Source organism: Salvelinus fontinalis, chromosome 13 (assembly GCF_029448725.1).
Source record: "Salvelinus fontinalis isolate EN_2023a chromosome 13, ASM2944872v1, whole genome shotgun sequence".
Taxonomy (NCBI): Eukaryota; Metazoa; Chordata; class Actinopteri; order Salmoniformes; family Salmonidae; genus Salvelinus; species Salvelinus fontinalis.
In genome coordinates, this window is record NC_074677.1 from 42,021,091 (window position 1) to 42,048,395 (window position 27,305).

General features: G+C 42.3%; 2 protein-coding genes across 2 annotated transcripts in view; both read left to right on the plus strand.

Annotated features, from left to right (window-relative positions):
• Window positions 1–1,457, plus strand: part of f11r.1 (F11 receptor, tandem duplicate 1) — a 36,913-nt gene extending 35,456 nt beyond the window's left edge. Inside the window, exon 10 of the mRNA XM_055942930.1 lies at window positions 200–1,457. Coding sequence (XP_055798905.1) covers window positions 200–235 — 36 coding nt within the window. The 3' untranslated portion in view covers window positions 236–1,457. The remainder of the gene's footprint in view (window positions 1–199) is intronic.
• Window positions 1,458–3,048: 1,591 nt separating this feature from the next.
• The window catches only part of ubash3ba (ubiquitin associated and SH3 domain containing Ba), a 60,456-nt gene continuing 36,199 nt past the window's right edge, over window positions 3,049–27,305 (plus strand). The window contains exon 1 of the mRNA XM_055942931.1: window positions 3,049–3,644. Coding sequence (XP_055798906.1) covers window positions 3,514–3,644 — 131 coding nt within the window. The 5' untranslated portion in view covers window positions 3,049–3,513. The remainder of the gene's footprint in view (window positions 3,645–27,305) is intronic.

Consider the following 27,305-nt stretch of genomic DNA (forward strand, 5'->3'; position numbering starts at 1 on the left):
ACTCAGTCATGCGTGCCTACATTTTTACGTGTGGGTTGTCCCGAGAATCGGCCCCAATATCCTGGCGTCGCAAGCGCCATGCGCTACCAACTGAGCTGCAGAGGACCGTCTCTCTAAAGACTTAATGGTTACTGTCCTTTGTCCTTTTTTTCCAGTGAAAAGGTGCAGTCTTGTAATTGCAGTTTTCTGTCTGTTCCAGGGGGAATTCAAACAGAAGTCTTCTTTCGTGGTATAGCCAGGGTATGCAACACATATCCAGGATATACTCAGGAGTCTACGGCAACGACAATGAATGCGGGTGTGTCCCAATAACATCTCACTTTTCTCCTGAAGTGTGCTCTTGTTCACTGCTTCCCACATCTCAAAGCATTGGATTGGCAGTGGCATGGGCTTGTGGGAGCTTCCACATTTCTTTCCTTATACCAGCCATTTCCTTTCAAATCAGTGAAGCAAAGTGCACACTTTGGGAGGAAGGAGAGATAATTGGGTAAATGCTAATACCGCTGGCCCTTTTACCTGCTCGGTGTGGATTGATTTTAATGTTATCTTTTTTAATTCCATCTGTTTATAAAAACTATTTCCACTTTAATATTTCTCTAACCGGCAGTCTACCTACTGTATGTCTGCATTATTTTGTGGCGGCTGTGTGTATAGGACTTTTCTATTTTCCCCAAAATATTTCAATAACGCTGGTCATTGATATTTTTCTAACCCCAATCGAACATGCATTTTATGCCTTGCGTCCCAAATTGCACCCTATTCCCTATATAGTGACTAGAAGGAAGGGGAAAGGGAATACCTACTCTGTTGCACAACTGAAGGCATTCAACCAAAATGTCTACTGCATTTAACCCAACCCCGCTGAATCGGAGAGGTGTGGCGGGCTGCCTTAATCGACATCCATGTCATCTGTGCCTGGGGAGTAGTTGTTGGGGGTTAACTGCCTTGCTCAAGGGCAGAAGGGGATTTGATCCATTTGGTTTCTTGCGCAACACTTAACTGCTAGGCTAGCCCAATATAGAGCTCTATGGGCCCTGGTCAAAAGAAGTGCACTATATGGGGATTAGTGTCATTTTGAGCTACAACCTACATTCTTCACAAGGGATTCACCTTGTGAAGTCTTGATTGTTCAACCTGACACAAGCTTTGGAAATTCCACAGCTCCCTCTGTCCCATGCCTGGATGTATCCCAAATGGCACCCTATTCTGTATATACTGCACTACTTTTGACCAAGGCTCTAGGGCATTTATGTAGGGAATAGGGTGCAGTTTGATACGCATACCTTGTGTGCTGTGAATATCCATGCTGTTCAGTGAGTTGTAATGTGAAATGTTTTGTTTACGGTAGCTACAGATAGTTTTAAATTGTGTTTGATCAACTCACATCGAGCTTTATTTATACAGCACATTTCTGACATGGAATGCAACACAATGTGCTTTACAGGGGGGGGGGGGGGGGGGGGATAAAAACAATAAATAAACTGATATTTACTACACAACAGACATAAGAGCAGAAAAAAACAAAAGAATAACAAACTGAATGACTAAAAAGCATTCTAAGGAAATGCATATCTAAAAAGATGTATTAAGACCTCTTTAAATAATGTCCACAGTTTTGACCCCCCTCAGGTTCTCTGGCAGGCTATTCAAGAGTCTGGGGGCATAGTAACTAAAGGCTGCCTTTCCATGCCTCTTGGTCCTAGGGATAGTTAAAAGGCCAATGCCAGAGGAACCTACTGGGTACATAACTTAAAAGCATGCCTTACATGTATTGGGTGCACAATTGTGGATTGATTTTAAAAACCAATAGAAGAATCTTAAAGTAAATTCTAAAACTCACAGGCAGCCAGTGCAGGGACCATAAAACCAGTGTAATGTGGCTTCTCCGTCTGGTCTTGGTCAGGACCCGTGCTGCAGCATTCTGTATGTTTTTCAGTTGACCACTGGCTTTCTTGGGTAGACCAGACAGGAGAGCATTACAGTAGTCAAGCATGCTTGGAAGAAAAGCATGGAAACAGACCCACCTTGGCAATGTTTCTCAGGTGGTAAAATGCTATTTTGGTCACATTTCCTAATGTTTGTATTCTTCAAATGTGTATTGTTTGTTGCTGGTCCCAGATCAGTTTGTGCTGCCGTGTCAACTCTCTGTCACTCACTATTAAACACGTTTGGCATGACAATTCCATGAGAAGTTGTCAAGGGCAGTAACAGACTAGCAACCGGGCTTGTTGAGAGGAACAGTCTCCTTCTTTGCAAGTTATCAAGTTTAGCATCCCAAAGATGTTGCTGTGAGCACAATATCCCATCATACAAGGTACATGGGTGCAGTCGTACTTAAGATATTTATTTTGCAAAAATTAGGCAGGTCTTAATCTACATCTTTTTATTGAGCATTTTACGATTTTGACAGATTCATGTATTTGTTTTAAGGTAAAACCTGATTCTAATATTAAATCATATTTGAAGAACAGTCTGTGAAAGACCATTTTTGTAATAGTTGTGCTTTCCATATCTTTGACTTTGAGCTATTGTTATTTACAATGTATCCACAAGGTGCTAGCTAAGATCATCCATGGTCCTTCAGTACCGTTGAGTATTATCTACCCTTTACCATAATCAGTTCAGCCTAGATTGAGGGAGATAATATTCTTAAGGTGCATTGTATAAAATGTTTTGTTTACAGTGTATAGCAGACTTGGTGTAGGGCTAATTAGAACATGTTAATATGCCCTCTGACCTGTGCCAATTAGGTGTCCCCATGTAGGTTTACTGCTTTCCAGACCCAAACATTTTAAAGATATACAATTTGTACAGTTACAGACCGATATCCTTAAATCGTTTTTGTAATTAGGAATGTCTTAAGAATTCCACAGATACCCTCTCTGCACCACATGCACATGGTTCAACTTATATTCTGTTTGCGCAGTCACTGTATAAACACCGAATGGATACATTTGATCATACAGAAAGATGTTCCGTTGTAAGTGAATCCTGTCTCTTTAAGAAAAAGGGGCGGTGTTGTTGAGAGCTGCAACCTTTTTGACAGGCTGGCCCGACGCTCACTCAAAATCCATTCATAAATAAGACATTTGAGGCATAGTTACATTAGATAAATAATTTCAGGACATAAATGTGTTAACGTTTTTAGCGAACAATTGCAAGAAACTCGCAGCAAAAATAGTTTACATCCTAGTCAGCGCATTCGACTCGGCGACGTTGTGAGAGCAAAAGTGACTTCCGACTAGTGACCCCCCTTCTGCAGCTATGGTTATGACTTTATCTGCGTTTCACCAGGAAGCTGCTTAGTTCATTCTGTGTTCAGAACATTTGTCTACAGAACCTCTTGTTCGCTTTATTCCAAGGGATTGTCGTTCATGTGTAGCCAAATCTAGTCTAATTCCGTTTAGCACAAATTATCCGCTGTTTTCAATGTCTGCCTGTCCGCCTCCATCTTTCCGGTTTTACTGAAAGTAAGTGAAACCGAGGACTGAAATACCAATGGAACGGTGAGTTATGATGGCAGCTAAAGAAGAGCTTTACACCAAAGTCACCCCGCGGAGGCAGCGCCAGAATCGATCGGGCACTGTAAAACATGGGTCAAGTCTGGACGTGCTGCTGTCGATGGGATTCCCCAAGACCAGGGCGTGAGTATCTGACCTAAAGCTAGAGTACTGCCGCTATTCATTAGACTACTTTCCCTAGCGAATGCAGTCTATTTTTAGACTAAGGCTGCGTTCACACAGGGAGGCCAATTCTGATATTTTTCCCACTTATTGGTATTGACCAATCAGATGTTTTCACATCAGATATTTTTTCAGAGCTGATCTGATTGGTCAAAAAATACCAATTAGTGAAAACATATCAGAATCGGGCTGCGCAAACAAAGCTTTATTTTTAAGCCTGCTATTATAGTTTAAGTTGCAGAGCAATATTGTTCCATACCGGTGTTAAAAAAAAACACTCCATTGTTGGTACTGGTAGAGGGTCAAATGCCATGTCCTATATATCGTTATCATTTGGACTCCAACTTGACATTCAAGTAACCGGTGACGGTGGTTAACACTGTCTAGTTTGGACTATCAAATGTAAGGTTTATAGGACCTTACCTTCCTTTAGGACCCACAACTGCATGCAATGATCTTTTCACTAGTCATTTTTCTCACTTGCAGTAGCCACCATTCTAAAATCAATTGAATCACTCTACAAACACTTCATATTTTTGATAACAAACTAAACAGTTACCACCATTGTCAGAGTTGACTTACTGAGAGTGCAGATTTCACTTCCTGACAGAATTACCATATACTGGAATAACTTTCTGACAGAATTACCATATACTGGAATACACTGCATGGACTGGAGAAAATTTAAATCATGGCTCAAATTTAACCAAACCTATGACCGCTGATGACTTTATAACCTTTCCATGATTTTTTTTAGTGTTGGATGTATTGTTTTTGAGTATTTGCATTATGGCTGTGTAATTGCCCTTGCCTGCCTAGGGCCCAACAAAATGTCGCTTAGGGCCCCCAAAAGGCTAGGGCTGGCTCTTACTGCATGTGGGTATGCAGACCAATGATGTGTATATAAACCCTGGATTGCTGATGCGATGTAATGGCCAAAGGGGGGCTATGAAGCCACTGATTGGACATATTGGCACTCCCTAGAAGGAGCAGTCCTCCATAGGAATGAATGGAATTCTACAGTACAAAATGTAATGTCTTTTTTTATTTATTTTGAAGTGGGGACCGTAACATTTATTACTTAAACATTTTCCTTGAAGTATACATTTTGTATATTGTTTCTATGTTGAAGTATGCATTTTCGGTGTCTAATATATTAAATGTAGACATCACAATGCATTTCTATAGCTTCCCAAATATTTGTTTTATAATCGTGGTTGAGTACCAAAATGGACGTGCGGTGGCTTCAAAACAGCACTCCCTGTGAGTCATTAAGTGTGTGTGTGTATATAAATTGTTTGGGCCCCCACCCCTATCAGTGGCCCATCCCCGCTCTATAGCCTAATGTTGCCACGATCAACCATCCACCTTGGACAGGTCTTGAACTCCTTCAATGACATCTCAAGGGGTTGGGTTAAATGTGGAAGACTCGTTTCGGTTGAATGCATACAGTTGCGCAACTGACTAGTATCCCCTTCTTTCTCTTGCGCTCTCTTCAACCCCCCCCCCCCCCCCCCCCCCCCCCGGACCCTGGACCTCATCTATGAGCGTTGGATATCTTGAACGATCTTGCCTGAATGGCCATGTAGTCTTATCTCCATCGGGCACAGCCAGAAGATGACCGGCCACCCCTCAGAGCATGGTCCTTCTCTAGGTTTCTTCCTAGGTTACTTCCTTTCTAGGGAGTTTTCTACATCTGCATTGAGGTTTTGGGCTGAGTTCTGTATGAGCACTTTGACATCTGCTGATGTAAAAAAGCCTTTTATAAATACATTGATCAACTGTAAAATTGTCCTAGTTGCTTTGGAATTACGTATGTGTGTGTCTGGAGACACCCCTTCAAATTAGTGGTTTCGGCTATTTCGGCCAAACCCTTTGCTGTCAGGTATATACAATCAAGCACACAGACATGCAATCTCCATAGACATTGGCAGTAGAATGACCTTACTGAAGGGCTCAGTGACTTTCAACATTGCACTGTCATAGGATGCCACCTTTCCAACAAGTCAGTTTGCCAAATTTCTGCCCTGCTAGAGCTGCCCCGGTTAACTGTTAGTGTTGTAGCCCGTCTGGTGTTCAACCTTCCCAAGTTCTCTCACGTCACCCCGCTCCTCCGCTCTCTCCACTGGCTTCCAGTTGAAGCTCGCATCCGCTACAAGACCATGGTGCTTGCCTACGGAGCTGTGAGGGGAACGGCACCTCAGTACCTTCAGGCTCTGATCAGGCCCTACACCCAAACAAGGGCACTGCGTTCACCCACCTCTGGCCGGCTCGCCTCCCTACCACTGAGGAAGTACAGTTCCCGCTCAGCCCAGTCAAAACTGTTCGCTGCTCTGGCACCCCAATGGTGGAACAAACTCCCTCACTACGCCAGGACAGCGGAGTCAATCACCACCTTCCGGAGACACCTGAAACCCCACCTCTTCAAGGAATACCTAGGATAGGATAAATCAATCCTTCTGCCCCCCCCCCCCTTAAAAGATTTAGATGCACTATTGTAAAGTGGCTGTTCCACTGGATGTCATAAGGTGAATGCACCAATTTGTAAGTCGCTCTGGATAAGAGCATCTGCTAAATGACTTAAATGTAAATGTAAATGTTGTTATTGTCTAGGAGCAACAACGGCTCAGCTGTGAAGTGGTAGGCCACACAAGCTCACAGAACTGGACCGCAGAGTGCTGTAGTACGTGAAAATCGTCTGTCCTTGGTTGCAACACTCACTACTAGTTCCAAACTGCCTCTGGAAGCAATATCAGCACAAGAACTGTTTGTAGGGAGCTTCATGAAAGGGGTTTCCATGTCCGAGCAGCCACACACAAGCCTAAGATCGCGATGCATGTGTCAGCTGGAGTGGTGTAAAGCTTGCGGCCATTGGACTTTGGAGCAGTGGAAACGCGTTCTCTGGAGTGAGGAATCACTCTTCCCCCATCTGGCAGTCCGACGGACAAATCTGGATTTTGCGGATGCCAGTAGAATGCTACCTGCCCCAATGCATAGTGCCAACTGTAAAGTTTGGTGGAGAAATAATGGCCTGTTTTTTTTTTTTTTTCATGGTTCCGGCTGGCCCCTTAGTTCCAGTGAAGGGAAATTGTAACGCTACAGCATACAATGACATTCTAGACGATTCTGTGCTTCCAACTTTGTGGCAATAGTTTGTGCAAGGCCTTTTCCTGTTTCAGCATGGCAATGCCCCCGTGCACAAGGCGAGGTCCATACAGAAATGGTTTGTTGAGATCGGTGTGGAAGAACTTGACTGGCCTGCACGGAACCCTGATCTCAACCTCTTCTAACACCTTTGGGATGAATGGGAACGCCGACTACAAGCCGGGCATAACTGGCCAACATCAGTGCTCAACCTCACAAATGCTCTTGTGGCTGAATGGAAGCAGCAATGTTCCACCATCTAATGTAAAGCCTTCCCAGAAGATTGGAGGCTGTTATGGAGTTGGTCCCCCCTTTGCTGCTATTTTAATGCCCATGATGCACTAGATGACCTAAAGTATGTGAACACAAACAGGAGTTCACATATTTGGTCATGTATTACGTCTTGGGAAATGAAATTGTCTTCCTGGCCAAATGTTAGTTTGTTTTTAATACCGTCCCAGGCAGTCAAGACAGGACAGGAGGGTACTGCTAAAGCAATACTTCTCAGGATTTACCAAAAACTCTTCTTAACCCGAACAGGATTGTTGTCCCCCCCGCCTACGGGACAGTTAAGCTAATGTAGGCTAATGTGATTAGCATGAGGTTGTAAGTAATATGAAAATACTTCTCAGGATTTACCAAAACCACTCTTAAAGAAAATCTGTTGTCTTAAAAGTAATGCACCGGCATGTCACACCTCTAAGTAGCAACAGGTGTTTAACAAAAAATATATATATTTTTTTTTACTGGTCGGGTGTTCAACATTTCCTATAACAAACAGCATTGCGTTACATATTAATCTCAACTGTTTCACAATCGCATGCTAATGGCCTGAACACTGTTTCACATGCTAGTATACTGAGAATACTAGCCTGAACACTGTTTCACATGCTAGTATACTGAGAATACTAGCCTGAACACTGTTTCACATGCTAGTATACTGAGAATACTAGCCTGAACACTGTTTCACATGCTAGTATACTTAGAATACTAGCCTGAACACTGTTTCACATGCTAGTATACTTAGAATACTAGCCTGAACACTGTTTCACATGCTAGTATACTGAGAATACTAGCCTGAACACTGTTTCACATGCTAGTATACTGAGAATACTAGCCTGAACACTGTTTCACATGCTAGTATACTTAGAATACTAGCCTGAACACTGTTTCACATGCTAGTATACTTAGAATACTAGCCTGAACACTGTTTCACATGCTAGTATACTGAGAATACTAGCCTGAACACTGTTTCACATGCTAGTATACTGAGAATACTAGCCTGAACACTGTTTCACATGCTAGTATACTTAGAATACTAGCCTGAACACTGTTTCACATGCTAGTATACTTAGAATACTAGCCTGAACACTGTTTCATATGCTTGAATACTTCCAATACTCCGAGCCTAAACACTGTTTTACATGCTAGTGTACTCAACTCTAGTACTCCTCACCAGATGTGAGCTTCACAGATGGTTTAGGTATCCAACTTTGTAAGCAGAGGAAGGAGGAGAGAAAATGGGGAAAGACAAGCAAATTGTTATAGATTATGGTTTTTCAACCAAACATTTGAGATCTGGAAATGAGTGTTGATTGGTTTGTATTTAAACAGTTTAATATTGAAAGTTGACCAGGGGTTTAACCCTCACTTCAGTGTATCCTTCTGTTTGTTAGCATGGCTAATTGCTTAGTGAGTCTCTTTACCGTCAATCCCTGTAGTGATTGAAGGTTTCCTGGTACAGAGAAGCACTAATACTTACAACAGAAGGGTTATGATTCACTCTACAAACACACAAGCCTCACCGACTACTGTAGCTATGAGGATAAGACAAAATGTTTGTCCCGGGGGAAACTATCTTTGGCATAGCCTTTCGAGGACAAGAGCTTCACTGTGTGTGTGGAGAACATGAATCATACCACCCTACTGTTGTATGAAGGGAATTCATGCTGAATCATTTGTCATTGAGCAGCGATAATCAGATGTGATCTAGCTGGACAGTCAGCCACTGTCACAGCACTGGACACTTGCACGCACAGTCACCCACTGTCACATGCAGTACTGTAGGAGGAAGGGGCAGTGATCCTGAGTGTGGTGGTCAGATCTAACCTGTGCCAGTCTTTCTGCTGTCTTGCATGAGGGGATCTGGAAGTGTGTGTGTTGCAAGAGAGCAGAAACAGACTGGCACCCAGGCTTGATCAGCCATGTGGAAAATGGATCCGTCTGAGAGAATTATAAGATGTAAATATCTCACATTTCAATGTGGTTGCTGTTAGCTTCCTGCTGCTTCTCCATTTTAAGATTGGTTTCCAAGAAGTCTTGCAGGAAAGGCTGTCGACTTGATAACCGGCAGAGCACACAAGGGAGCTATTCCTTTCCTTCCCCAAAATGATTTTATATACATACACACACACACAGTTGAGGTCGGAAGTTTAAATACACCTTAGCCAAACGGATTTAAACTCAGTTTTTCACAATTCCTGACATTTAATCCTATTAAAAAATTCCCTGTCTTAGGTCAGTTATGATCACCACTTTATTTTAAGAATGTGAAATGTCAGAATAGTAGTGATTTTATTTGAGCTTTTATTTCTTTCATCACATTCCCAGTGGGTCAGAAGTTTACATACACTCAATTAGTATTTGGTAGCATTGCCTTTTTAAATTGTTTAACTTGGGTCAAACGTTTCGGGTAGCCTTCCACAAGCTTCCCACAATAAGTTGGGTGAATTTTGGCCCATTCCTCCTGACAGAGCTGGTGTAACTGAGTCAGGTTTGTAGGTCTCCTTGCTCGCACACACTTTTTCAGTTCTGCCCAGATCCGGGCTTTGTGATGGCCACTCCAATACCTTGACTTTGTTGTCCTTAAGCCATTTTGCCACATCTTTTGGAAGTATGCTTGGAGTCATTGTCCATTTCTGTCTGTAGCGCTCGAATGTGCAGTTGCAAACTGTTTTCTTGCTTTTTTATGGAGGTTCGAGCAGTGGCTTCTTCCTTGCTGAGCGGCCTTTCAGGTTGTATCGATATAGGACTCGTTTTACTGTGGATATAGACACTTTTGTACTGGTTTCCTCCAGCATAATCACAAGGTCCTTTGCAGCTGTTCTGGAATTGATTTGCACATTTCACACCAAAGTAAGTTCATCTCTAAAGACAGAACGCGGCTCCTTCCTGAGCGGTATAACGGCTGCGTGGTCCCATGGTGTTTATACTTGCTTACTATTGTTTGTACAGATGAATGTGGTACCTTCAGGTGTTCGGAAATCGCTCCTAAGGATGAACCAGACTTGTGGGGTTCTAGATTTTTGTTTTATGAGGTCATGGCTTCCTTTGACGATAAACGCGAATTCGACCATCCCCCCTGGTGAGACACAACCGTGACTTGTCAGTGAAGAGCACTTTTTGCCAGTCCTTTCTGGTCCAGCGACAGTGGGTTTGTGCCCATGGACCTGCCTTACAACAGGCCTACAAGCCCTCAGTCTAGCCACTCTCAGCCTATTGCGGACAGTCTGAGCACTGATGGAGGGATCGTGCGTTCCTGATGTATCTTGGACAGTTGTTGCCATCCTGTACCTGTGATGTTTGGATGTACCGTTCCTGTGCAGGTGTTTCACGTGGTCTGCCACTGCGAGGACGATCAGCTGTCCGTCCTGTCTCCCTGTGTCGCCGTCTTAGGCGTCTCACAGTATGGACATTGCAATTTATTACCCTGGCCACATCTGATGTGCTCATGCCTCCTTGCAGCATGCCTAAGGCACATTCACACAGATGATCAGGGAACCTGGGCATCTTTCTTTTGGGTTTTTTTCAGAGTCAGTAGAAAGGCCTCTAGTGTCCTAAGTTGTCATAACTGTGACCTTAATTGCCTACTGTCTGTAAGCTGTTAGTGTCTTAATGACCGTTCCACAGGTGCATGTTCATTAATTATGGTTCATTGAACAAGCTACTAGATTCATACATTCTCTGATCGTTTTGATTGGGTGGACATGTCCGTTCATGCTGCAAGAGCTCTTATAGGTTGGAGGATGTTCCCCAGAAGTTGTCATAATTATGGTGTAAGTCTATGGAAGGGGGTGAGAACCATGAGCCTCCTAGGTTTTGTGTTGAAGTAAATTTACCCAGAGGAGGACAGAAGCTAGCTGTCCTCCGGCTCCACCATGGTGCCACCCTACAGAGTGCTGTTGAGGCTACTGTAGACCTTCATTGCAAAACACACTACCCTTCCTGGGGGGAATATTTCCACTCCAGTCTCTCCCTCAACCTTGAGGAAGAAGAACTTACAATTTACAGCTAGAAGATATTAAAAAGGGAAGAGAAAGGTTGGAAATGCTGAAGTTTGCATCAAATCAAATTGTATGTCACATGCTTCATAAACAACCAGTATAGACTAACAGTGAAATGCTTACTTGCCGGCCCTTCCCAAAAATGCAGAGGAAAAAATAGAACAATTATAACATGAGGAATAAATACACAAGTCAAGATAACTTGGCTATATACACGGGGTACCAGTGCAGGGGATAAAGTGACTAGGCATCACTACTTTGGACGGTTCTGACCTAGAATACGTGGACAACTACAAATACCTAGGTCTCTGGCTAGACTAAACTCTCCTTCCAGACTCATATCAAACATCTCCAATCCAAAATTGAATCTAGAATCGGCTTTCTATTTCGCAACAAAGCCTCCTCCACTCACGCCGCCAAACTTACCTTAGTAAAACTGACTATCCTACCGATCCTCGACTTAGGCGACGTCCTCTACAAAATAGCTTCCAATACTCTACTCAGACTACATCCAATTTGTTATCACAGTGCCATCCGTTTTGTTACCAAAGCGCCTTTTACCACCCACCACTGCGACCTGTATGCTCTAGTCGGCTGGCCCTCGCTATATATTCGTCACCAGAACCACTGGCTCCAGGTCATCTATAAGTCTATGCTAGGTAAAGCTCCGCCTTATCTCAGCTCACTGGTCACGATAACAACACCCACCCGTAGCACGCGCTCCAGCAGGTATATGTCACTGGTCATCCCCAAAGCCAACACCTACTTTGGCCGCCTTTCCTTCCAGTTCTCTGCTGGCAGTGACTGGAACGAATTGTGAAAATTGCTGAAGTTGGAGACTTACATTTCCCTCACTAACTTTAAACATCAGCTATCTGAGCAGCTGTACATAGTCCATCTGTAAATAGCCTCATCCCCCATATTGTTTTTATTTACTTTGCTGCTCTTTTGCACACCAGTATCACTACTTACACACCATCTGCTCATCTATCACTCGTGTTAATCTGCTAAATTGTAATTACTTTGCTACTATGGCCTATTTATTGCCATACCACCTCATGCCATTTGCGCACACTGTATATAGACTTTCTTTTTTTCTATTCTGTTATTGACTGTACGCTTGTTTATTCCATGCGTAACTGTTGTTTCTGTTGCACTGCTTTATCTTCGCCAGGTCGCAGTTGTAAATGAAAACTTGGTCTCCACTAGTTTACCTGGTTAAATAAAGGTGAAATAAAAAATAGCAGAAGCGTATGTGATGAGTTAGTGCAAAAAGGGTTAATGCAGATAGACCCGGGTAGTTATTGGTTAGCTATTTAACTATTTAGCTGTCTTATGGCTTGGGGGTAGATGCTCTTCAGGGTCCTGTTTTGCCACACATCTAAATGTACAGTTTAAACATTTTATAACCTTTTATTTGAGTTATTCGCTTAAACAACTTTAATCATTTACATGTTGTGACAGGAAGTCTCTGTACAGCATAAATGTCTGTATTAACCTTTCTCTCACACATGCTCATTAGATCTTTTTGGCAGTTTGACCGCTTTGTAATCAACCAGTATAAACTAACAGTGATGTCTTCATCAGTTTCCACAGTTCAGGTGAAGTGTGTTTCGCAGTGCCTGCATGTCTGCTGTACAGTATCTAAGATGAGGTTGACCACAAGTGTGTACTTACTCAACCCCAAAAATACAAAAGTGTTGACTCCACAGCCTCATTGCATTAGCATTATGTGACATGGGCTGCTTGTTAATGTTTGAGTAGCCAATGCTTCTGTTGGAGGGTAATGCATTTGACTGTAATTACTGGTGTGTTTGAACACATGTTTATCCTTGTGTGTGTGTGTTTGACAGAGGGAGGGTGTCTTTTGTGTACGAGTGTGTCTCTCTGTACATGTGTTTATTGATGAGCCATCTGCCTAGTCGCTGTTGCCATAGTAAGCATCCCTCCCTGCTGTACCATACTGGTTGTGCTCAATCGCCATCCATTCCCAGTCTGTTAATGCCCATCCTCAGTCTGTTTCCATACTGAGATGAGAGCCTGTGGGCACTGGCTGTAGGGTCTGGCAGGGCTCTGGAAGGCATGTGCAACACAGCATAGTGCAGATGGCTCTCTGTTGGGTTGGGATGGGATGGCTGCAGAGTAATAGGCTTTTAATTACAACGCCTGATTACATTTGGCCCTTTGACACAACCGTGGGGTTCACTGGCCTGGCCTTAGCCCGGCTCTGCTTTTGTTATTATTCTTCGGCCTCTTCCTCTGACTATACTTCCTCCCTTTTCTCCATCTGCTTTTTCTTGGCACATTATGTTTTTATTTCACTGCTGCCTTGTCCTCTTCCCCTCCTTTGCTTCCTCATTTTTCTCTTCTTCTGTAGCTTCCCTCTTGTTTGTTTGTTCTCTGACCACTCTGGTTAGATGTAAACACCACTAAACATGACCAGGGAGATGTTGTGACATAGTAACCCAGCATTAGCAACATGGCAAACTGCAGCTTTTAGTTACAAATTTAACCAGAAACGTGCATAATGCACATTCACTAATAATTTAGCAGGCGTTATATAAAATGAACACAGATCTCATAAACAATCTCTCAAGCACAAGTCCACGTGCTAGTGAGTAGCCAGCTAATATTTATATTTCAAGTTTTGCCAACTTGGATCTAGGTACAAGCTCTGAATTCAGCTGACAATGCAACACAGTTGAATTATGAACACAACCTTCTGTCTGTCTCAGACTTTCATCAACATGCTAGCCTGTCCTCTTTGTTCAATGTTGAAATCAAGTGGCCTACGTTATTTCTCAGAATGAGAACTAGTTGCCAATTCCTTATATATATATATTTTTTTTTAATGCTTATTGCACATTTATAAAACAGACTAAACAGCTAGTATAGCTATCTTTATTTGACTAAATGTTGCTAGCAATACATGCAACCGTAATGCTTGCACGACAAACTGAGCATTCATTTTCCACTGTCCCTGATCTCTCATCTTGTTGTGAGTGGTAGAGGGATGGGCTTGGGAGAAAGAGGTGACCATGAGAACAAGTGGACATAAACACACAAAATTACAAAAAAAACTTGACTCTGCAAAACAGGCATTTGGAATATCGCTCAAAAATATGAATTTAAATTAATCAAATGTATTCGATATACATTCAGAACATTTTTAGACCTGGACTTTCTCCACATTTTGTTACATTACAGACTTTTTTATTTAACTAGGCAAGCCAGTAAAGAACAAATTCTTATTTACAATGATGGCCCAGGAACAGTGGGTTAACTGCCTTGTTCAGGAGTAGAACAGAACGACCTTGTCAGCTCGGGGATTCGATCTAGCAACCTTTTGGTGACTGGCCCAACGCTCTAACCACTAGGCTACCTGTCGCTTCCAAACTTCTTTCATTTAAAAATGGAGGCCACTATGTGCTTGGAATTTCAATGCTGCAGAATTTATGGTACCCTCCCCCAGATCTGTGCCTCGACACAATCCTGTCTCAGAGCTATACGGACAATTCCTTCAACATCATGGCTTGGTTTTTGCTCTGACATGCACTGTCAACTGTGAGACCTTTTTATATAGGTGTGTGCCTTTCCAAATCATGTCCAATCAAATGAATTTACCACAGGTGGACTCAATTCAAGTTGTAGCAACCTCAAGGTTGATCAATAGAAACAGGATCCACCTGATCTCAATTTCGAGTTTCATAGCAAAGGAATAGTTTCTGAATGTACTCTATCGCCCAGCCCTAGCCAAACGTCGTCTGGAGTGGTGTAAAGCTCACCGCTATTGAACTCTTGAGCATTGGAAACGCGTTCTCTGGAGTGCGAAATCACGCTTCACCAGCTGGCAGTCCCACGGATAAATCAGGGTCTGGTGGATGCCAGGAGAACTCTACGTGCCCCAATGCATAGTGCCAACTATAACGTTTGGTTGAGAAGAAATAATGGTCTGGGGCTATTTTTCATGGTTCGGGCTAGGCCCCTTAGTTCCAGAGAAAGGACATCTTAACACTACAGCACACAATGACATTCTAGACGATTCTGTGCTTCCAACTTTGTGGCAACAGTTTGGGGAATGCCTTTTCTTGTTTCAGCATGACAGTGCCCCCGTGCACAAAGCGAGGTCCATACAGAGATGGTTTGGCAAGATAGGTGTGGAGAACTTGACTGGCCTGCACAGAGCCCGACCTCAACACCATTGAATGCCTTTGGGATGATTTGGGACACAGACTGAGTGCCAGGCCTAATCGCCCAACCTCACTAATGCTCTTGTGGCTGAATCGAAGCAAATCCCTAAATTAATGCCCATGATTTTGTAATGAGATGTTCGCCGAGCGGGTGTCCACATACTTTTGGCCATGTAGTGTATGTCACATGGATAATCAACCTTTGGCAATATGCAGGCATGGCATACCACTGTCCCTGGACAATAGCTCTGACATGCAATACTTTTATTTTTTAGTAACAGCCCTATGTTATTGTCTTATTACTGTGATACTACAATGTGTTTACTGTGTAATTACGCCCAGAGATGTAGTCAAGTCACTAAACCTAGAGCCCTTATCGAGTCACGAGTCCCTATGGCTGAAGTCAGAGTCCCCGTGCTCAAGTCTGAGTCACTGAGTCCACATGAACTCAAAATAAAGTTATTTGGTCAGTACATTGTTTGCTATCCATTTTCCTGTCTTCCCGTGCCACCACATGTTTACATATAGGCTATTGCTAATGTTACCAGGGCCAAGTTCAGCTGCAATACGTTGCAGATAGAAATTCCATGAATAGATAGACGTTATTCCTTAATCAACATGTCAGAGGCAGGTTTGTTCTATATGGAAATATGTTATCTAAACGTTCCAAAACATTGTATCGTGCTGAACGCACCCCAGATTGTTAGCTATAGCTAGCTGATGAGGTAACGGAATTGAACAAGGTGTAGCCTAAACAAAATGGTAAATAGCCTAGTTTTACAACGACCTGCGATATGTTTCACGAGCGTAAAATGCAGCCCTCCAATACACTGATGGGAAGATGCGTATAGCCGGTCTTATCGGTCCAAACTTTTGAACAGTAATGGCTAGAATCAAGCTGTTTTCTCTGAGGAAAAGGGGGAGACGCAGCTAGTACGTTGGCTACAGTACCTGTCTATGAAATGCAGTGGGGAAAGTGCGAGGGTTGAGCGTGACTACAAATTCAAAAACATTCTATACTCAAGGGAGAGAACTAGCTAGGCTGTTTGTTTTACTGTTAAACTTAATGCTGCTATTGTTTTTAATTTCGTAAAGCAGCTAGTGTTTCATAACTAGGCAAAGGGTGCAAAGGGTATCTAACTAGAACGCTGGCGATGACTGGTTAGCTATTGGAAAGCAAGCGTCGCATGGGACGTGTGTAATCGGAGGTGGCGTTGGAGCGGAGCCTGTCTGCCCACACTCATCTCTTGCTCTCCCGCAGCGCACCAGCTGATGTAGGCTCGGCTGTATGTGCCGGATTTGGCGCATCCTTCTAACTGCTGAACAGAATTACGCTTTGCATCTGTGCTTCTAATATTAATTTAGCTTATCACTGAAAGCTCTAATCTCTCCAACTCTTTTCCAGTCCATTTAGTAGTCAGATTTGAGTCAGATGTTCTCGTTTTAGTCAACTGGAAATATATTTTTTATCTGGGTCTATTTAGTCAGTTATAGTCTCGTCAGTTGCCACTGAAAAATGAATGTTTGATGAATATTCAAATTTTGTTAGTCACATGCACCGAATATAACAACTGTACACCGTACAGTGAAATGCTTACATAAAAAAACTGAATATTTTTGTTGATGAAATTAACAGTATTTCAATGTTGCACACTTAAAATAGGCGACTTGCACCATGCTAAGACAGAATTGCTTACTATAGTGTGATCATGACAAAATATCTGAGCCATTGTATTATACTGGAGTGAAAGTAAAATTCTTAATGTTTGACACTCGTTAGATCACTGTGTGGCTTCTTGTCACATGATACAGGGAGGATTAATAGTTTCCTGTATAATTAGCACCATTTTTCTTCTTCATGGTGGTGTTAAACGACATGTATCTTCCAACCAAGCCTCTCGTTTTTTGTTTCTCTCCTCCCTAAACTGAGAACTTCAGTCTTTCTCTTTCTGTGGTCACGGAATGATAATGCTGAGAGTAAAAATACTCACAAATACACATGTATGCATACTCATGCACACACGTATTCTCCACCCACGCTGGCAGGGCAGGCTCTGTCTCTCATTTGTTCGCCTAGAGGAAGTGGACTGTTTGAGGAAGTGGTTTGTGACCTTTACAGAATCAAAGTGCTGAGAGCGAGACAGTTTAGTTTATTAGGATCTCCATTAACTACTGCACATGCAGCAGCTGCTGTTCTCAGGTCTATGTAAAACTTACAAATACATGACAGAGAACAGAACAGTAATAGACCAGAACAGGATATTACATGTAATTAAATATAAAATAAGTTATATATGTGTGTGTACAGTTGAAGTCGGAAGTTTACATACACCTTAGCCAAATACATTTAAACTCAGTTTTTCACAATTCCTGACATTTAATCCTAGTAAAAATTCAATTTTAGGTCAGTTAGGCTCCCCACTTTATTTTAAGAATGTGAAATGCCAGAATAATAGATTTATTTCAGCTTTAATTTCATCACAATCCCAGTGGGTCAGAAGTTTACATTTACACTCAATTAGTATTTGGTAGCATTGCCTTTACATTTCATTTGGGTCAAACGTTTAGGGTAGCCTTCCACAATCTTCCCACATTAAGTTGGGGGGAATTTTGGCCCATTCCTCCTGACACAGCTGGTGTAACTGAGTCAGGTTTGTAGGCCTCCTTACTCGCACACACTTTTTCAGTTCTGCCCACACATTTTCTATAGGATTGAGATCAGGGCTTTGTGATGGCCACTCCAATACCTTGACTTTGTTGTCCTTAAGCCATTTTTCCACAACTTTGGAAGTATGCTTTTGTTCATTGTCCATTTGGAAGACCCATTTGCGACCAAGCTTTAACTTCCTGACTGATGTCTTGAGATGTTGCTTCAATATATCCACATAATTTTCCTGCGTCATGATGCCATCTATTTTGTGAAGTGCACCAGTCCCTCCTGCAGCAAAGACCCCCATGATGCTGCCACCCCCGTGCTTCACTGTTGGGATGGTGTTCTTCGGCTTGCAAGGCTCCCTTTTTCCTCCAAACATAACAATGGTCATTATGGCCAAACAGTTCTATTTTTGTTTCATCAGAGCAGAGGATTTCTCCTAAAAGTACTATATTTGTCCCCATGTGCAGTTGCAAACCGTAGTCTGTTTTTTTTATGGTGGTTTTGGAGCAGTGGCTTCTTCCTTGCTGAGCGGCCTTTCAGGTTATGTCGATATAGAACTCGTTTTAATGTGGATATAGATACTTTTGTACCTGTTTCCTCCAGCATCTTCACCTGGTCCTTTGTTGTTCTGGGATTGATTTGCACATTTCACACCAAAGTATGTTCATCTCTAGGAGACAGAACGCGTCTCCTTCCTGAGCGGTATGACGGCTGCGTGGTCCCATGGTGTTTAGACTTGCATACTATTGTTTGTACAGATGAATGTGGTAACTTCAGGCATTTGGAAATTGCTCCCAAAGATGAACCAGACTTGTGGAGGTCTACAATTGTTTTTCTGAGGTCTTGGCTGATTTTCTTTCTACAAACATATAGTCAATAATACATTGAAAAAAAAATAAGTCTATATACAATGTGAGCAAGTGAGGTGAGATAAGGGAGGTGAAGGCAAACAAATATATGTGTAAATAAATAAAAATATAAAAGGCCATGGAGGCGAAGTGAGTACAACACAGCAAGTCAAATAAAAACTAAAAAAACACTGGAATGGTTGGTTTGCAGTGGAAGAAAGTGCAAAGTAGAGACAGAAATAATGGGGTGCAAAGGAGCAAAATAAATTAATAAATAAATACAGTAGGTAAAGAGGTAGTTGTTTGGGCTAAATTGTAGATGGGTTATGTACAGGTGCAGTAATCTATGAGCTGCTCTGACAGCTGGTGCTTAAAGCTAGTGAGGGAGATAGGTGTTTCCAGTTTCAGAGATTTTTGTAGTTCGTTCCAGTCATTGGCAGCAGAGAACTGGAAGGAGAGGCGTCCAAAGGAAGAATTGGTTTTGGGGGTGACTAGAGAGATATACCTGCTGGAGCGCGTGCTACAGGTAGGTGCTGCTATGGTGACCAGCGAGCTGAGATAAGGGGGGACTTTACCTAGCAGGGTCTTGTAGATGACCTGGAACCAGTGGGTTTGGCGACGAGTATGAAGCGAGGGCCAGCCAACGAGAGTGTACAGGTCGCAGTGGTGGGTAGTATATGGGGCTTTGGTGACAAAACGGATGGCACTGTGATAGACTGCATCCAATTTATTGAGTAGGGTTTTGGAGACTATTTTGTAAATGACATCACCGAAGTCGAGGATTGGTAGGATGGTCAGTTTTACAAGGGTATGTTTGGCAGCATGAGTAAAGGATGCTTTGTTGCGGAATAGGAAGCCAATTCTAGATTTGACTTTGGATTGGAGATGTTTGATGTGAGTCTGGAAGGAGAGTTTACAGTCTAACCAGACACCTAGGTATTTGTAGTTGTCCACATATTCTAAGTCAGAGCCGTCCAAAGTAGTGATGTTGGACAGGCGGGCAGGAGCAGGCAGCGATCGGTTGAAGAGCATGCATTTGGTTTTACTTGTATTTAAGAGCAGTTGGAGGCCACGGAAGGAGAGTTGTATGGCATTGAAGCTCGCCTGGAGGGTTGTTAACACAGTGTCAAAAGGGCCAGAAGTATACAGAATAGTGTCGTCTGCGTAGAGGTGGATCAGAGAATCACCAGCAGCAAGAGCGACATCATTGATGTAAACAGAGAAGAGAGTCGGTCCAAGAATTGAACCCTGTGGCACCCCCATAGAGACTGCCAGAGGCCCGGACAACAGACCCTCCGATTTGACACACTGAACTCGATCAGAGAAGTAGTTGGTGAACCAGGCGAGGCAATCATTAGAGAAACCAAGGGTGTCGAGTCTGCCAATGAGGATGTGGTGATTGACAGAGTCAAAGGCCTTGGCCAGGTCAATGAATACGGCTGCACAGTATTGTTTCCTATCGATGGCGGTTACGATATCGTTTATGACCTTGAGCGTGGCTGAGGTGCACCCATGACCAGCTCTGAAACCAGATTGCATAGCGGAGAAGGTGTGGTGGGATTCGAAATGGTCGGTAATCTGTTTGTTGACTTGGCTTTCGAAGACCTTAGAAAGGCAGGGTAGGATAGATATAGGTCTGTAGCAGTTAGGGTCAAGGGTGTCCCCCCCCTTTGAAGAGGGGGATAACCGCAGCTGCTTTCCAATCTTTGGGGATCTCAGACGACACGAAAGAGAGGTTGAAGAGGCTAGTAATAGGGGTGGCAACAATTTCAGCAGATAGTTTTAGAAAGAAAGGGTCCAGATTATCTAGCCCGGCTGATTTGTAAGGGTCCAGATTTTGCAGCTCATTTAGAACATCAGCTGACTGTATTTGGGAGAAAGAGAAATGGGGAAGGCTTGGGCGAGTAGCAGAGGGGAGGGCAGTGCTGTTGTCCGGGGTAGGGGTAGCCAGGTGGAAAGCATGGCCAGCCGTAGAAAAATGCTTATTGAAATTCTCAATTATAGTGGATTTGTCGGTGGTGACAGTGTTTCCTATCTTCAGAGCGGTTGGAAGCTGGGAGGAGGTGTTCTTATTCTCCATGGATTTTACGGTGTCCCAGAACTTTTTTGAATTTGTGTTGCAGGAAGCAAATTTCTGCTTGAAAAAGCTAGCCTTGGCTGTTCTAACTGCCTGTGTATATTGGTTTCTGGCTTCCCTGAAAAGTTGCATATCACGGGGGCTGTTCGATGCTAATGCAGAACGCCATAGGATGTTTTTCTGTTGGTTAAGGGCAGTCAGGTCAGGAGAGAACCAAGGGCTATATCTGTTCCTGGTTCTAAATTTCTTGAATGGGGCATGCTTATTCAAGATGGTGAGGAAGGCATTTTAAAAAAATGACCAGGCATCCTCTACTGACGGGATGAGATCAATATCCTTCCAGGATACCCCGGCCAGGTCGATTAGAAAGGCCTGCTCGCTGAAGTGTTTCAGGGAGCGTTTGACAGTGATGAGTGGAGGTCGTTTGACCGCTGACCCATTACGGATGCAGGCAATGAGGCAGTGATCGCTGAGATCTTGGTTGAAAACAGCAGAGGTGTATTTGGAGGGCAAGTTTGTTAGGATGATATCTATGAGGGTACCCGTGTTTACGGAATTGGGGTGGTACCTGGTAGGTTCATTGATAATTTGTGTGAGATTGAGGGCATCAAGCTTAGATTGTAGGGTGGCTGGGGTGTTGAGCATGTTCAAATTTAGGTCGCCTAGCAGCACGAGCTCTGAAGATAGATGGGGGGCAATCAGTTCACATATAGTGTCCAGAGCACAGCTGGGGGCAGAGGGTGGTCTATAGCAGGCGGCAACGGTGAGAGACTTGTTTTTAGAGAGGTGGATTTTTAAAAGTAGAAGTTCAAATTGTTTGGGAACAGACCTGGATAGTATAACAGAACTCTGCAGGCAGTCTTTGCAGTAGATTGCAACACCGCCCCCCCGTCATGCACAAAGTAGATGTCCTAACCAACTTGCCAAAACTCTAGTTTGTTAAAAAGACGTGTGGTTGAAAAACGAGTTTTAATGACTGTGTATGTAAACTTCCGACTTCAAGTGTGTGTACATGCATGCATACATACAGTACCAGTCAAAAGTTTGAACACCTACTTATTCAAGGGTTTTTCTTTATTTTTACTATTTTCCACATTGTAGTATAATAGTGAAGACATCCAAGCTATGAAATAACACATATGGAATCATGTAATAACCAAAAAAGTGTTAAATATAAAAATATTTTGATTTGTTTAAGTTTCTTTAACTTCTCTAGGATAGGTGGGACTAGCGTCCCACCTGGCCAAAATCCAGAAAAAATGTAGCGCGCCAAATTCCAATATATTACTATAAAAATCACACATGAAAGACACCAAATTAAAGCTACACATGTTGTGAATCCAGCCAACATTTCTGATTTCTAAAAGGATTTACGGGGAAAGCACACCAAACAATTATGTTAGCTCAGTACATAGCCACAGAAAAACACAGCCATTTTCCCAGCAAAAGATAGTAACACAAACCAGAAATAGAGAAAATTAATCACTAACCTTTGCACATCATCAGATGACACTCATATGACATCATGTTACACAATACATTTATGTTTTGTTCGAAAATTTGCATATTTATATCCACAAATCTCGGTTTACATTGGCGCCATGTTCAGAAATGCCTCCCAAATATCCGAAGTAATTACAGAGCCATGTCAAATAACAGAAATACTCATCAAACTTTGATAAGATACATGTTTTACATATAATTAAAGATACACTTGTTCATAATGCATCTGCTGTGTCATATTTAAAAAAAAAAAAAAAAAAACTTTACGTAAAAAGCGCTCAGATTTAACATTTCTCCGCCTTGTTGGAGTCAACAGAAATATGAAATTACATCATAAATATTCCCTTTGATTATCTTCATCAGAATGCAGTGCCAGGAATCCTAGTTCCACAATAAATCGTTTTGTTCGATAATGTCCATTACTTGTGTCCAATTAGCTAATGTTGCTAGCATGTGTAGTACACGTGTCAAAACACTCGCGCAGATGCAGGCAAACGGACGGAAACTTCAAAAAGTTATATTCCAGATCGAATAAACTGGTCAAATTTAGTAGAGAATCAATCTTCAGGATGTTATCATTTATATCCAATAACGTTCCAACCGAAGCATTATTTCATGTCTGTATAAGTAATGGAACGCAAGGCGACAACATGAGGAAAGTGCGTGACCAAGAACTGGCAATCTGCCAGACCACTAACTCATTCCCCTCCCATCCGGTCCCACAACACAGCATAAACTTCATTCCACATTCTACTGACTGTTGACATCTAGTGGAAGGCGAATGAATTGCAAACAGATCCATATATTACAGGGAATTGAATAGGCGATGACTTTAACAACGACCACTCTCAGAATTTTCACTTCCTGTTTGGATTTTTTCTCAGGTTTTTGCCTGCCATATGAGTTATGTTATACTCTCAGACATCTTTCAAACAGTTTTAGAAACTTCAGAATGTTTTCTATCCAATAGTAATAATAATATGCATATATTAGCATCTGGGACAGAGTATGAGGCAGTTCACTATGGGCACAAAATTCATCCAAAAGTGAAAATGCTGCCCCCTATACCAAAGAAGTCAAAGGAGCCACCCATTGCCTTGATGACAGCTTTGCACACTCTTGGCAATCTGTCACCAGCTTCATGAGGAATGCTTTTCCAACAGTCTCTTGAAGGAGTTCCCACATATGCTGACCACTTGTTGCTTTTCATTCACTCTGCGGTCCAACTCATCCCAAACCTTCTCAATTGGATTGAGGCCAGGTCTTCTGATGCAGCACTCATCACTCTTCTTCTTGGTCAAATAGCCCTTCCACAGCCTGGAGGTGTGTTATGGGTCATTTTAGTCCCACTAAGTGCAAACCAGATGGGATGGCGTATTGCTGCCGAGTGCTTTGGTAGCCATGCTGGTTAAGTGCCTTTTAATTCTAAATACATCACTGACAGTGTCACCAGCAAAGCACCCTCACATATCACACCTTCTCCTCCATGCTTCACGGTGGGAACCACACATGCAGAGATCATTCATTCACCTACTCACAAAGACACGGCGGTTGGAACAAAAAATTTGCATTTGGACACAAAGGACTGGTTTTCCACTGGTGTAATGTCCATTGCTCTTGTTTCTTGGCCCGAGCAAGTTTCTTCTTATTATTGGTGTCCTTTAGTAGTGGTTTCTTTGCAGCAATTTGACCATGAAGGCCTGATTTCAGTCTCCTCTGAACAGTTGATGTCTGTTACTTGTTTTCTGTGAAGCATTTATTTGGGCTGGAATCTGAGGCACAGTTAACTCTAATGAACTTATCCTCTGCAGCAGAGGTAACTCTGGGTCTTCCTTTCCTGTGGCGGTCCTCGTGAGTGCTAGTACATCATAGGTCTTGATGGTTTTTGCAACTGCACTTGAAGAAACCTTTCAAAGTTGTTTACATTTTCTGTATTGACTTAACTTCATGTCTTGTAATGATGGACTGTCATTTCTCTTTGCTTATTTGAGCTGTTCTTGCCATAATATGGACTTGGTATTTTATCAAATAGGGCTATCTTCTGTATACCACCCCTACCTTGTCACAACACAACTGATTGGCTCATACGCATTATGAAGGAAATACATTTTTAACAAGGCACACCTGTTAATTGAAATGCATTCCAGGTGACTACCTCATGAAGCTGGTTGAGAGAATGCCTAGATTGTGCAAAGCTGTCAAGGCAAAGGGTGGCTACTTTGAAGAATCTCATAAAATGTATTTTTGATTAACTTTTTTAAATTTTTCTTAGTTACTACATGATTCCATATGTGTTATTTCATAGTTTGTTTTCATTATTATTCTACAATGTAGAAAATAGTTTCAAAAAAATAAGAAACCCTTGAATAAGTCGGCGTGTCCAAGCGTTTGACTGGTACTGATAATTGTTTTGTGGAATAATAGTTAAGACATCAAAAATATGAAATAACACATGAAATCATGTTTTTTGAGCCAGTTGCAGCTTTGCTAGGTCTTTCTTGTTGCACTTGACCATTTTACGGGACGGTAATCAAGATGGGACTAGATCAAAGCCTGAACAACTAGTACAGTTGATCTTTGTGTTAAACACAAAATGTTATAACAGACAAGCCTCTCCCCATCTTCACAACAACTGACTTGAACATGATAACTGACCATTCAATGTTTCTCCTAGGAGTTCAGCTATTGTAATGAACACGATGGGACACAGAGGGCTGGTTGCAAGCGCAGGGCGCAGCGGGTGTTTATTGTAAAGGACCACAGCAGGAGGCAGGTAGCTGCGTCCAGGGGTAGGCAGATGGTCATACACGGGGTCCAAAAAGGCAATAGTACAGGCAGGGAAAAGGCTAGTAACATTGTCCGGGAGATCAGGCAATAGATTGATAACAGGAAATCCAATAGGCTAAAGTACAGGCGGGGAATAGGCAAAAGGCGTCGTAGTAGAGTTCGACCGCTTATGATTTTTTGATACCGATTATTGGAGGACAAAAAAAGCCGATACCGATTTAATCGGATGATTAAAAATAAAAAATAAATAAAAAGTGTTTGTAATAATGACAATTACAACAATACTGAATGAACACTTATTTTAACCTAATATAATACATCAATAAAATCAATTTAGCCTCAAATAAATAATGAAACATGTTCAATTTGGTTTAAATAATGCAAAAATAAAGTGTTGGATAAGAAAGTGAAAGTGCAATATGTGCCATGTAAGAAAGCTAACGTTTAAGTTCCTTGCTCAGAACATGAGAACATATGAAAGCTGGTGGTTCCTTTTAACATGAGTCTTCAATATTGCCAGGTAAGAAGTTTTAGGTTGTAGTTATTATAGGACTATTTCTCTCTATACCATTTGTATTTAATATACATTTGACTATTGGATGTTCTTATAGGTACTTTATTGCCAGTGTAACAGTATAGCTCCCGTCCCTCTCCTCGCTGCTACCTGGGCTCGAACCAGGAACACATCGACAACAGCCACCCTCGAAGCAGCGTTACCCATGCAGAGCAAGGGGAACAACTACTCCAAGTCTCAGAGCGAGTGACGTTTGAAACGCTATTAACGCACACCCCGCTAACTAGCTAGCCATTTCACATCGGTTACATCAGCCTAATCTCGGAAGTTGATAGGCTTGAATTCATAAACAGCAGAGCTGCTGGCAAAACGCACAAAAGTGCTGTTTGAATGAATGCTTATGAGCCTGCTTGTGCCCACCATCGCTCAGACTGCTCTATCAAATTATAGACTTAATTATAACATAACACAGAAATACGAGCCTTAGGTCATTAATAATATGGTCGAATCCGGAAACTAACATCTCAAACAAAACATTTATTCTTTCAGTGAAATACGGAATCGTTCCGTATTTTATCTAACGGGTGGCATCCATCAGTCTAAATATTCCTGTTACATTGCAAAACCTTCAATGTTATGTCATACTTACGTAAAATTCTGGCAAATTAGTTCGCAATGAGCCAGGCGGCCCAAACTGTTGCATTAACCCTGACTCTGTGTTCAATGAACGCAAGAGAAGTGACAATTTCACCTGGTTAATATTGCCTGCTAACCTGGATTTCTTTTAGCTAAATAAGCAGGTTTGAAAATATATACTTCTGTGTATTGATTTTAAGAAAGGCATTGATGTTTATGGTTAGGTACACGTTGGAGCAACGACAGTCCTTTTTCGCGAATGCGCACTGCATCGATTATATGCAACGCGGATCACGCTTGATAAACTAGTAATATCATCAACCATGTGTAGTTATAACTAGTGATTAGGATTAAGTTTAATGCTAGCTAGCAACTTACCTTGGCTTCTTACTGCATTCACGTAACAGGCGGGCTCCTCGTGAGGCAGGTGGTTAGAGCATTGGACTAGTTGACCGTAAGGTTGCAAGATTGAATCCCCGAGCTGACAAGGTAAAAATCTGTCGTTCTGCCCCTGAACAAGGCAGTTAACCCACCGTTCCTAGGCCGTCATTGAATATAAGAACGTGTTCTTAACTGACTTGCCTAGTTAAATAAAGGTGTAAAAAAAAAAAGAAAACTGAAATCGTCTTCCAAAATTACAGATTTCCGATTGTTATGAAAACTTGTAATCGGCCATTTCGATTAATCGGTCGACCTCTAGTCGTTAGTTTTGGCCTGCCTCACTATATACACGGGAAGATTAAATTACGGGAAAAACAGAGCTCTGAATAGGTGTCACAAAACAAACAATACCTCACAATGATGGGGTGCAAAGAACTGAACTAAATGGTGTGTGATAATGACATACAGGTGTGTGAACAGGTGATTGGGATCTGGAGAGTGTGCTGCGTTCAGGGGATCTATGTGTTTGAGAGTGAGTTGGAAGCAGATGTTTCAAGCTTGTTCAATGGTTACACACTTTATGCTGTCATGACTATCATTAAT